Source organism: Morone saxatilis, unplaced genomic scaffold (assembly GCF_004916995.1).
Source record: "Morone saxatilis isolate NCDOM2014 unplaced genomic scaffold, NCSU_SB_2.0 Contig15, whole genome shotgun sequence".
NCBI lineage: Eukaryota > Metazoa > Chordata > Actinopteri > Moronidae > Morone > Morone saxatilis.
This window is the reverse complement of record NW_023339707.1, coordinates 2,016,706-2,028,208: the sequence shown is the minus strand read 5'-3', so window position 1 is coordinate 2,028,208 and position 11,503 is coordinate 2,016,706. Positions and strand designations below refer to the sequence as shown.

At 40.2% G+C, this 11,503-nt stretch overlaps 1 protein-coding gene across 1 annotated transcript in view; it reads left to right on the top strand.

The window, feature by feature from the left end:
- Window positions 1-11,503, top strand: part of plch2a (phospholipase C, eta 2a) — a 66,186-nt gene that overhangs the window by 37,196 nt on the left and 17,487 nt on the right. The window contains exons 8-14 of the mRNA XM_035657482.1: window positions 90-210; window positions 4,028-4,199; window positions 6,031-6,138; window positions 6,460-6,465; window positions 9,140-9,295; window positions 10,028-10,126; window positions 10,485-10,585. Of these exons, the coding sequence (XP_035513375.1) occupies window positions 90-210; window positions 4,028-4,199; window positions 6,031-6,138; window positions 6,460-6,465; window positions 9,140-9,295; window positions 10,028-10,126; window positions 10,485-10,585 (763 nt within the window). The remainder of the gene's footprint in view (window positions 1-89; window positions 211-4,027; window positions 4,200-6,030; window positions 6,139-6,459; window positions 6,466-9,139; window positions 9,296-10,027; window positions 10,127-10,484; window positions 10,586-11,503) is intronic.

Sequence of the window (11,503 nt, the reverse complement as noted above, 5' to 3'; positions counted from 1 at the left end):
GTTATGGCTGATCAGTGTATTATCAGGCTTTGATACACTGACTGACTGTCCTGCTCACACTGTCTCTTGTTTTTCTCTACGGTCCACAGTGGACTGTTGGGACGGTCAGGACGGCGAGCCCATTGTTCATCACGGCTACACGCTCACCTCCAAGATCCTCTTCAAAGATGTCATCGAGACCATCAACAAGTACGCCTTCGCCAAGAATGAGTAAGTTCATACACACATACACACACACANNATATTAATGTCAGCCTGCATTGATGGATGGACACACACACACACACACACACACATATCCACTGGCTCACACATTCAGTCAGAACGCTCCAACAGACCACTTTAATGTTTCATCATCTTTCTAGTGAAGGCAGCTAACAAACCATAAAGCGTGTGTGTACAGCATGTGGAAAATAACCTTAGCAGTACATGGACATGTATGCTGTCGTTCCACGTTAGAGTTGCAATACATAGGCTGCTGGGTTGTAAGACCATTGAGAAAAATGGGGGGAAATGAGGCTTGGAATACAATTGCAGGGTCGGATGGGTTTAATACGTTGGAAAGCTCCTTCACAGCATATCACGATACACTAAGGCCTTTCCTTAATATGTTGATATGTTGATGTTCAGGTAATGGCATGTGAGGTTATGATGATGATAAAAATAATATTTATCATAGAATAAATGCACATAACCAGAGACAGGGCTGATGTTATGGTATATTTAGGTGCAGCATGCATTTTTAAGGACTGACATTTCACAGGTTAAAGTGTTACTGTTACACAGCGAGATTTCCTGTCTCATTAGTGTACAGTTAGTCTTTTATATTTATGCTTCACGCTTCCCTTTTTTAATTAATATTTTTACACTTTTGCCCTTATTTTAAGAGACAGCAGAGATATGGAGAAGAGAAGCAGATAGGTCATATGGCAATATATGGAGTCTTAAAGGCACCGTGAAATAGAAAATACATTTAACAAATAACCTAATTGTGTTAACTGTTCATTTATCTCCTGTCACATGCTATGCCTCATCTTGAACTCAAGCAGTTGCATAAATGTATCCAATGAAGTGCGATTTAGTGTGACTAACTGACCCCACCCATCATATGAAACTGCACTTCATCGTTAGCTAGTGGGTAGAACTATATTAGCAGGAGGTGTGTCTTTTGTTGTTTAAAGTAGTTAATTTCCTGTTCCACAGTGAAACCTGTGATACAACAATCACGACCCAACTGGCGAGACAGACCGCCATGTTGGTCTTATGTCTGATACAGAGATATATGAGATCCCCACTCCTCTTGTACGGTAACCGGACTGCACCAGTGTCATCTGTGAAGTTTTCATTTGGAACTGTTTGGAAAGGGCCAGGCAAAAATGTAGTGAAACTCTTACTGAAGCCAGTGAGGATAAGAGTGAAACATCTTTTTCTTTAAGAAAATCCTTCAGTGCTGTTCTTGCCATTTTTTCACTGAAGAAATACTGTCCAGTTCTTATAGAACTGATGCTAGCAGCATCTACGCTGACCTCTTTAGCAGCCACTATTATTGTTGTTTTCGAGCAGTCACTTCTTACAAACTCATAGTATTAAACCATAGCCCTAGCTCATGCTGTAGCTGCCAGTGGCTCCTCAAAGGAGGTTACAGGCAGCAGACTTTAAAAGAAGTACAATATGCACTCACCTGGATGTGATTTGCATTTTTATATAAAGTTTCTCAACTTCCGCCTGTAGGGCTGTTGGGCTCCTTTTAAGTGTCTGACGGTGACCGGCTGCAACACCAGCTCCCATTCCCAACTACAAGGGCACTGTAGTTGCAGACCAATAGTCAAGTCTGTATTAAAATTGACCCAACAAATTTTAAAATAATTTGTGTATGTGCTCCACCATTTAATAGGCTATTTCTAAACCTATACTACACCCTTCCACCAAGTTTAATGAAAATCAGGGCCAGTAGTTTTTCCATAATCGTGACAAACACGGCACCAAAAACACCTCCTTGGTGGAGGTGATGAATAGCAGTCTACCACGGCCCATAACACACTGCTCCAAAATCGGTAGATCTGGTAAAGGCCTTACATCCTCATCAAACCACTCAGTGAGCCCTTGCGTCCTGTATGAAAGCTGCATTTGTTTCTTTCTTCTGACTCATTTATTTTTTTCTTTTAGTTTGTAATCATCTGTATTTACATACCATACATGGATAATATCCCTACAGACCAACAGAAAACCTTACTCACACCTGTGCAGATACAGAGAGAGAACACACAGACACACAGAAATGAAAGCATACACACAGACACCCTCCTCCTCACAGAATCTGCATCAGAAGGTGATAATCCCATCGACATGCACAGTCTGGAGGAAGCAGAGAGAATCTATTTTTAGATCCTGTCTCTTCAAGTAAAATGAAGGAGAAACATGTGCTCTGTGTGCATATTCACCCTCGCTGTGTGTTTTTGAAAACATAATTGTGAACGGCATATTCCACAGATAATTGGCTAAAAAGGAGCAGGGTGAAAGGCTGCATTCAACATCAAAGAGCAATCAGATTTTCCAGGACGCTGAATAAAAACAGGCTCCGCAGAGGGCTGACGGGGACAAAAGTGGGACGGAAGCATCCATCTGACTTAAAACGTTGCAGCCAATATGTTGTGAATGAGGAGCCAGCTCTTAAAAGGTTCTCCTTTTTAAGACTTCACAGCTCTTTCACCCCTATGAAAAATACTGATTAAAATTTGATGTTCATCCAGACATGCACATTTATTATATTTTCATCTACAGATAAAAGAGCATTTTTTACAAGATACCAAAACCAACATATGACCAATATTAGACTGGTCCTCTGCAAGAAGACAGGACACCTAAATAAGTGTGCAAGTTGTTTATTCAGTGTAGTTTTAAGTGGCTCTAAACCAGAGACTTCTAGAAACCACAAGATGGATTACTGAACCATACTAACATTTAAATCTGCGAGTATAATAATAATAATACATTTTAAAGCCTTTTCTGAAACTCAAAGACAACTCGTAAATAACGGAATATAAAACAATACAAGAACATCAATCAGTAAAACAATATAAAACAGCTTTAAAGAGTGGTGCGCCGAAAATTAACAGTGAACAGGTTTTTTCTTGCTGTATAAATGTCAGTACTGCTTATATGTATTCTGGCAGCCAAGGTGCAGTATAATGTATGAATAAATGTACCGTCTAGATTGAGATGTTTTACGTGTTAATGTGCTAAACACCAGGGTCCATATTCACAAAACGCCCTAAAGCCAAAGGCAGCTCCTAACTGGTTAGAATAACTCCTAACAGGACTAAGAGTCTACAGCCATGCTAGCGTCTCTGTGAGGCTATACTTGAGTTAAATGCACATCACCATGCTAACATGCGCCTTGCCTGCAGAAGAAAATATACAAGTCACAGAAATGTTTGCATCCTGTTGGATCATCTTTAAGCTGCCTGTAGTTTTCAGTCCACGTTCTGATATATAAGTAAAGTTCATTATTATCAACAGATTAAACCTTCATTGCACAATATGGGCATTAAACAGCTACAGTCTAGAGATAAATATTAAATTCACCCAGAAAATCAGCAAAATGTGGTGTTTGTTATCAAAAGCAGCTAGCTCTAAATACTGCGGGTCCCTCGATCTCGTAAGGTTATCGTTAAACACGTATGCATGGCGTCACAGAAAGTCAGACCGGCATGCATTGTGCAGCGTTCAACGGTGATCTGATTTTCACCTGGTTCATCTCAAATTAGCAACATATATGTTGTAAAATTCAATTTAAAATGTCAATGTTAGAGTTCATCATTAAAGCCAGGAAATGTAAATTGGGTATCTTCTTGAAGAATGTGATTTATTTTATACTGTACAGTGTATGTTGTCTGTATCATGGTTGAATCAACAAAAGTCAGAATCTTTAATAATGATTTTTATACCTAAATTCTGCTGCAAGGACGCACAGATACCGACCTCTCAGCCCTCCAACTCCAATCTGCTGTGTGTGATCATCTCTCAGGTACCCAGTCATCTTGTCCATAGAGAACCACTGCAGCGTTCCTCAGCAAAAGAAGATGGCTCAGTACCTGATCGAGATCCTGGGGGACAAACTGGACCTGTCCAACATCAAAGCTGATGAGTCTGGACGGCTGCCGTCGCCAGAAATACTCAAGGGCAAGATCCTTGTCAAGGTAAAGTCAGAGTTTGGATGTTTAAAAAGTGAGTGATTCTCAGTGGTGAGAGGAGTCTGTCCTTGGGCGATTATCTGAGCTCACCGTTTTAATATCTGGAGTTTGAATATCACAGAGAGCAGACTTCAAAGGCAGGAGATTGTGGGCTGATCAAGTGACGTGATCAGAAACTGTTTGAATATAACATGTTTGTAAGAGGATGAAAAACAAAAGTGAGTGTAGGAAGAAATAAAAAGCTTAAGTTGTTTGTGAAGTCACTGCAGAATGCAGGCTGGCTCATTACCTGCTAGTGCTAGTCTGTGTTATTGTCAAAAACACAATATCCTGAGTCCAGCTGACCACAGATAATTGGTTTAATGTGTTGATGGCTGCGGGTCAGGAGCAGTTCTGGGTATTCGGCTTCACTTCACAGCTGAGAGGAGCTCTGAGTTGATAAAAATGCTGCTACACTCATCTGTGTCACCCTCTGTTGATACCATAAGCTTACAGGAAGCGGGCGATTGCTCAGGTCGCCCTGGGTTTTGCTTTTTAGGCCTCTATAAGCCCTTTCTACGGCAGGTATAACAAACCATAACCTTGGGTTCCTCATGCTGCTTGGTATCACCTGCTGAACTGCGCCCAGATTTAATTCCAGCAGCTGGTCTCCACAGTCAGTTCCTGCCACAGAAAAGGCTGCACTGGTGGAGTTTGTTGGGTCTGCATGCAACCTGACAGGAAGCTCTGCCCTGATGCTGTGTCATTTGTTATTATTCAAATAAAATCAGTCAAAGGCTGGACAGGACTTTTTTCCTGATTTAAAAAAATCTATATTTTTTTTTAGTTTTTTATATACATAGCTAGAAGACTTTCATTGTGTTCCCCCCTCTACTAAAACCAAAGCTTGCAACTTCAGTTGTTTCGTAGTGGTCATAAACAGCCCATCATCACATTTACTTTAACCAAATGCACCTTTAAATTCTGCTAGAAGTCTAATGTGGTCATTGTGAAAAGCTCAACTGTGATGTAAACCATCTGTTCAGGTTGGCACTATGGCAGAGTTTGTAATACAAACCATTAAAGTTAGTTTCACACATGGCTTTAACCAATAGAAGCAGGGGAACAAGCTGATAAGCAGCAGCAGCCCTCTGTCAACAGGGGAGAGAACAGTATTGAGGTTAATGAGGCTTTATTGACACCAGATGCTTTCACTAAAGAGGAGGCATCTTGCCAATACCTGGCATGCCGAGGACTGCTCTGCCAGCTGTTATACCAGCACTATTACCTGTGTGGACAGTCAGCAGAGTGTTGGTAATGGCAGTATGTAAGCACTCTGAGCAGCACTGACATGGCTTTCCCTCCGTCCTGTAACACTCGTGCTGTGGATCACTGTGGGTACCAGTGTGGGACAGTATCAGCCACAGTGCTGCTGCAGGCCTCCAGCTCCGTGACACTGTGATCGAAGATGATTGCTAACCACGGGACAAACTACCCTACATATTAATGAAAAATCTTTGGCTCAGGCAATGAGAGTGGGCCCCATCTGTTACCAAAACATCGACGGCTGAACCCATACATCCCTCACTCCTCATATCTCCTTTTAATAGAAAGTACAACAGGTACTGTAAATTCACCCATTGCTTTATCAACCAGTAAATCCACTACAGGGCTTTGCCACTCAGGAGGGATTGTTAGCCAAAGATAATGTCAAATAAACCATAAAAAGAAGGGGATTATAGGCTGGGTAACAAGGGTACATAGTGGCCCATGTAAAGTCATTTTTCATGGCCCACAAATATATTTTAAATGAATGTTGCAACTGTTTGTTCTTATGACTTGCTCTTCTCTCCACCAGGGGAAGAAACTGCCTCCCAACATCGATGAGAATGCAGAGGAGGGAGACGTGTCTGACGAGGACAGCGCTGATGAAATGGAGGACGACTGCAAGCTGATGAACGGAGATGTATGTACTGTTTGGCCTTTTCTTCCACTTCACCACGTTTATCCCCTCTACCAGAGGCAGGGTTTGTGTCCTTGTGTCCAGCCGACCAAATGTGAACTGTGCATGTATTTCCTGTTCCTAAAGGTTTGTGGTTCAACTGTGGAGAGTGTGAGTGTTCTCTTCTCCTGCCTTGCCTTTGTTCCTCATGTTGATCTCTTATACTGCTACCTCTGCGGTTTGCTCTCTTTCTTTCTGTGTGGCTATTTGTTCTCATCTACTACTCTTTTCTCTTCCTGTTTGTCCCTTCTTTTTCTCTTCAACTGTTGCTTGCTTCTTTCAAAGTGGAAGGTACTGTATAAAAAGCTCATTCTCAACCACACTTCAGAAATTTCACCCAGTCATGTGCCATAACTTACTCATCCTGCCTGTGAAAGTTCAAAGTGGTGGGCCCAAACACACTTTGCAGTGTTGAATGTTTGAGATGTTCCATCAAATGTGTGTGTAAGTTTCCTTTATGAACCAAACATCTACATCTACCTATCTACAATAGGTGTCTTGTAGCTAATAAAACTAGTGGAGACAATGTCATTCATAAGCATTAAATGAACAATATTCACTTTATAAAAACATAAGCTGGTAGTGTTTAGATGGCAGGTGTTAGCTTTAGCAGCCTCTTTGACTTTTACCTAATAACATTTTATTGACCATTGCCATTATCGATTCTGCTTATTGGTCTGATTCTTCAGGTATTGTCCTACTTTTATTCAAAACCAAAGCAACGAGCATCTTAAGTATTTAATATGAGCCCAAAATGTCTTATTTGAAATAAGAAAATGAGAATTAAACATTAAATTGTGTGCAATCTGATCAAATTAAAGCCTTAGTATTTGCTCAGGTTAAAGGTTATATTTATCCATTCTATAATAAATATGTTGTCCTCCTGCATCCCATCCATCATGTCAGACAGACAACACTGACTGGACCACATTCTTCATTCATAAAAGCTTCTTATTGGCCCTATATATTCAGTCTGACTCTGTGGAGCATGTTGCTGTGGTCTGGTTAGACTGAGGTGGTTTATGGATACACTCTGCCACCATATGGCTGAACTGAGCATGTGCATATCATTTTGAGCACTGAGCAGTGATGTCTCAGTGGCATCATTCATTTATTCCACTTCATCTTTATAAAGGATCTCCCACTGCCATTCTTTGTTATGCTCTCACATGTGGAAATACTTACATTACTAAAGGTCCATCCATCAACCAGTGGGAGGTTCTGCATTATCTAACATGATTGCATTGCTTCATCTTTGCTCATGGAATGTGAGCTCTCGTGGGATCCTGTGTGATGTGTTCTGCTCAGACCAGGGTAAGGGTTATTATCCAAGGTTTCTTTACAGAGGGAGCTCAGATGAAGCTTTGCATAGATTATAAAAACATATTTTCTCGCCTATATTGAATGGTGGCATGCACCATGCAAATAGTTTTTATTTTTTTATTTGTCCAGGTTTGTCCACTATATGTACAGTTCTCTTCACAAACAGTGTTCCTGTTATTTTCATTGGAAATACTTTTTAGAAAATGAATATTTCCTATATAAACTGGTGGGACCAGTACACATAATCTGATTCTCTTTAACATTATTTGGCAAAAAACACAACATACTATTTGGACACCATATACATTATATACTATAATTTATAGTCATACTCTCATATCTGGAATGGGTTGCATTACTAAAGCAGCCATTTTTGAAATTGTCTGGGAGGATCTGAATTATGTAACAGAATGTATTGCTTCACCTTTGAGCCTCATGAAACTTGGCAGGGTCCTGCATGATGTTCGTTTTCTTTCTTTCTTTATCTGGTTAGACCAGGGTAAGAGGTTTTTCCAAGGTGTCTTTTACAGTAGACAAAACACCGGACAAAAACCCAACTTACTTTGAGGGAAGAACTGAACAGCAATTGACTTAAAGGACCAGTGTGTAGGATTTACTGGCATGACCGTGAAACTCGCAAGAAATGCAAAAGTCCCTATCTACAGCCAGGCTGACTTTTATTCCATTTCTGACAATAGATCCTTCTACAATGTTACACACTGGACCTTTTAAAGCTGCAGTAGGTAACTTTTATAAAAATATTTGCTGAAACTTTCACTATATCCTGACAGTAGTACATGAGACAGATAATCTCTGAAACAATCAGGTTCCTCTGGCTCCTCCTAGTGCTCCTAATGGTATTTGTAAGAATTCACCGGGCTTGAATGAAAACAACCAATCAGAGCTGAGCTGAGAAAGAGGTTTATTTGTGGCAGTTCCTTCCCAGGTTGTGAAATACCAATGCTAGGAATGAGAGTCAGCAATAAACTATCTTCAAACCATCAGCCAAAGAAACTGCAGCTTTAAACATATTTGGATATAACCAAAGCACAGTAGTTACTTTCTTCTGCAAGAGTTTGATTGCATTTCCTACATTCCTTACTGTAAATACTTTTGGCCCATTATTATACTGAGATAGTAAGTATCTGTCCATTAATCTGTTCATTAATATTTTTCAAGTCATCACAGTGTCCAGATGTCTTCATATTGCTTGTTTTGTTCAACCAACAGGCCAAACCCCAAAGCAGATAGAGAAAAAACATATAGAAATCACCTTACAAACAGTCCTGTATGTGCAAAGAGAACAGAAATGTAGACGTTCTGAGATCCAGAAAGCTGAAGCTAGAGGCCCTTCTTCCTCCCTCATCTCTGCTCATATAATGTTCAACATAACTGATTTGAAATTGTACAAACATGTGATTTTTATTAGCATTATAAGTCAGTTTCATAAAATGCCATTTAATATAAATGAATTGTGGAGCAAGCACACAGAATGTCACATTTACGACATGAAAATGTGAAAAATGAGCAACAACTCTGACCAGACGGGAACTGTCCAAAGTTCCCCTCTCTCACCTCTTGTATCACAGATGACCATAGATCATCATCCTCACTCTCTTGAATTTTCCTCCTGCTGCTCCAGACTTCAGCCAACAGGAAGCAGGTGGAGAACATGGCCAAGAAAAAGTTGGACAACCTGATGAAGGAGTCCAAAATCCGAGACAGAGAAGACCCAGACAGCTTCACCATCGCAGCACTGCCACCTACCGGGAAGCCCACTGACAAAACTGGCTCCAAGGTAAAAATAGACGGAGAGACATTCACTTACCCTGCGACGAACATGCTAAAAAACACATTTCAGAACAAATAATTAACACACACCCTTTCCTTTGTCCATAAATCCACTTAAAGGTTATAAAAATAACTCCTCATGCCTTTAAATCATGTAATCCAGTGATTGTTTGTATCGCAGATTCTATCACAGTAATAGCAGTGTCACAAGCTGCTTGTGGTAATATATTGGTGTCGGCTGCAAAGTTATTCAGCAGAGTGCACTGTGATTTACAGTACTGTGACAAGCAGCACAGAGGGAGAGAGAATAGGCAGCTAAATTCTTTAACATGTTAAAGAATATTTCACTCAAATATTCTTACTTGCTTTACTTTTTTGTTTGAGGTTCAGTTTAAATACAAATTGTGTTTTACAGTTTGATTATATGAATTATAATGTTATTGGGTATGTTTTGTGTTTGAGGTGTGAAATGCTATAAATGTGAGCTAGGGCACCACTGGGAAGGAGAGTGGAGTTTGTGGTTGTTAACTTTACCTCAATTCAAATGAGCTCTCCTCCACTCTCTATACTGATTTCTTTCTACGAGCAGCTAGTTAGAATGTCATTGTTGAAATTATTCCAAACAGTGCAGTCAAAAAATGAAATGTGGCACAAACACAAGATACATTTTCTCAGTTTCAGTTGCAAATCTTAAGAATGTTTCCTGTTAAAACATGCTAAGTGTCTCCTCTGCTGGCAGGGTAAAAGCGAGGACGGGACGGACACAGGGGACGAGGCCAATCCCAGCACCAACAAGCGTACAGGCCGCTCCTTCATGGGCAGCTTCTCTAAACGCAAGGTTGGCTATTTTTTATTTCTCCTCTGTCTGCTTTGCTTTCACTTTTTAAAGTCAGTTTTCTGTATTTCCCTCAGTCTCCCAATCTTTCATTTGCTGTGATAAGTACAAAGGTGGTTGTGTGTGTTCTCTTTATTTATTACAGAAGATGACAAACAGATTAAAATTTTAGCATTCCAAGACAAACATTATCAAAATTATTACAATTTAGGTCAAATTATACGGGTTTTTAAAAGCATCCAGGATACGTTCACATGTTTAAAGTGGATTTTACCATCTCTGGAAGCAGCTGTTATGCATGAAGAGAACTCTCAACAATATTCTTTGGTCTCTCACTTGTCAATAACTCTTTCCTCTACAGAAAAAGACAAGCAAGCTGAAGAAGACATCAAGCTTTGAAGACACAGACACAGACCAAGAGAGTACAAGTAGCACTTCACGTGCCCCTTTGCACCACAGCAAGTATGCCCCCCCCCCCACTTCCTGCAGTTATTGTGTTCCCGGTTTGGGTTCATTGTACAGTTTATCAATTGTTACTGTTATGCATTGAATATAGTATGAAATATTCATAAAATATGTTACTCTGTCAGTTTAAAGGGGAACTTGGCAAGCTCTAGCCATTTCTTCACTGGTTTTCACTTTTGTCATCCATGTTTTTCTCAACGAGTCCCCTACAGGGCTTGGGAACCGTGTAATTTCACATTTCACTTTTCTACCGCTGCTGATGTGCTTTTTTCGCCGGGCAACTTTTTCGTGTGGAGCAATATCCTTACGCGATGTGGGTAATACATTATACACTAACCGTTATTGAGGGCGGCGTGTGCGTTTATGTGGAATTGCCGTAAGGCGTTCGTGTTTTCTTCCGCTCCGTTCTGCGCTTCTCGCGATACTGTCCTATTTCCAATTTACCGGGAATGGTAGTGCCAAAGTTGCAAGGTTGGTTTTCCGCTGGGGTCGCCTGGGGGGGTCCACCAATTTTCACCGGAACAGCATTTAACCATCCAAATGATTTCTAAACGGGTTTATTAAGCTGAAAAAGTTGCCAAGTTCCCCTTTAAGGAAAAAGGTTGGGAACCACTGCTTTAACCTAACCCCAACCTCAACAACTGACCCAAAAGCTTTTTCAACAATGAACTGATCTTAAGTCTGAAATATTAGTGTTGTCTTCCCCTATAGATGTGACGTTAACAAACTGTCATTACCTGTGATATAAATGATTGCACTTATCCATTATGAGTGAAAGACATATGTATGATATGGATATGTTGGATAGATCATAACCATATGTGACATTACTGTTTGGCATATATTCTGTTGTATATAATCCCTATCACTTGTTGTTGTTGTTATTATTATTGTTATTATTGTTGTTGTTATTAT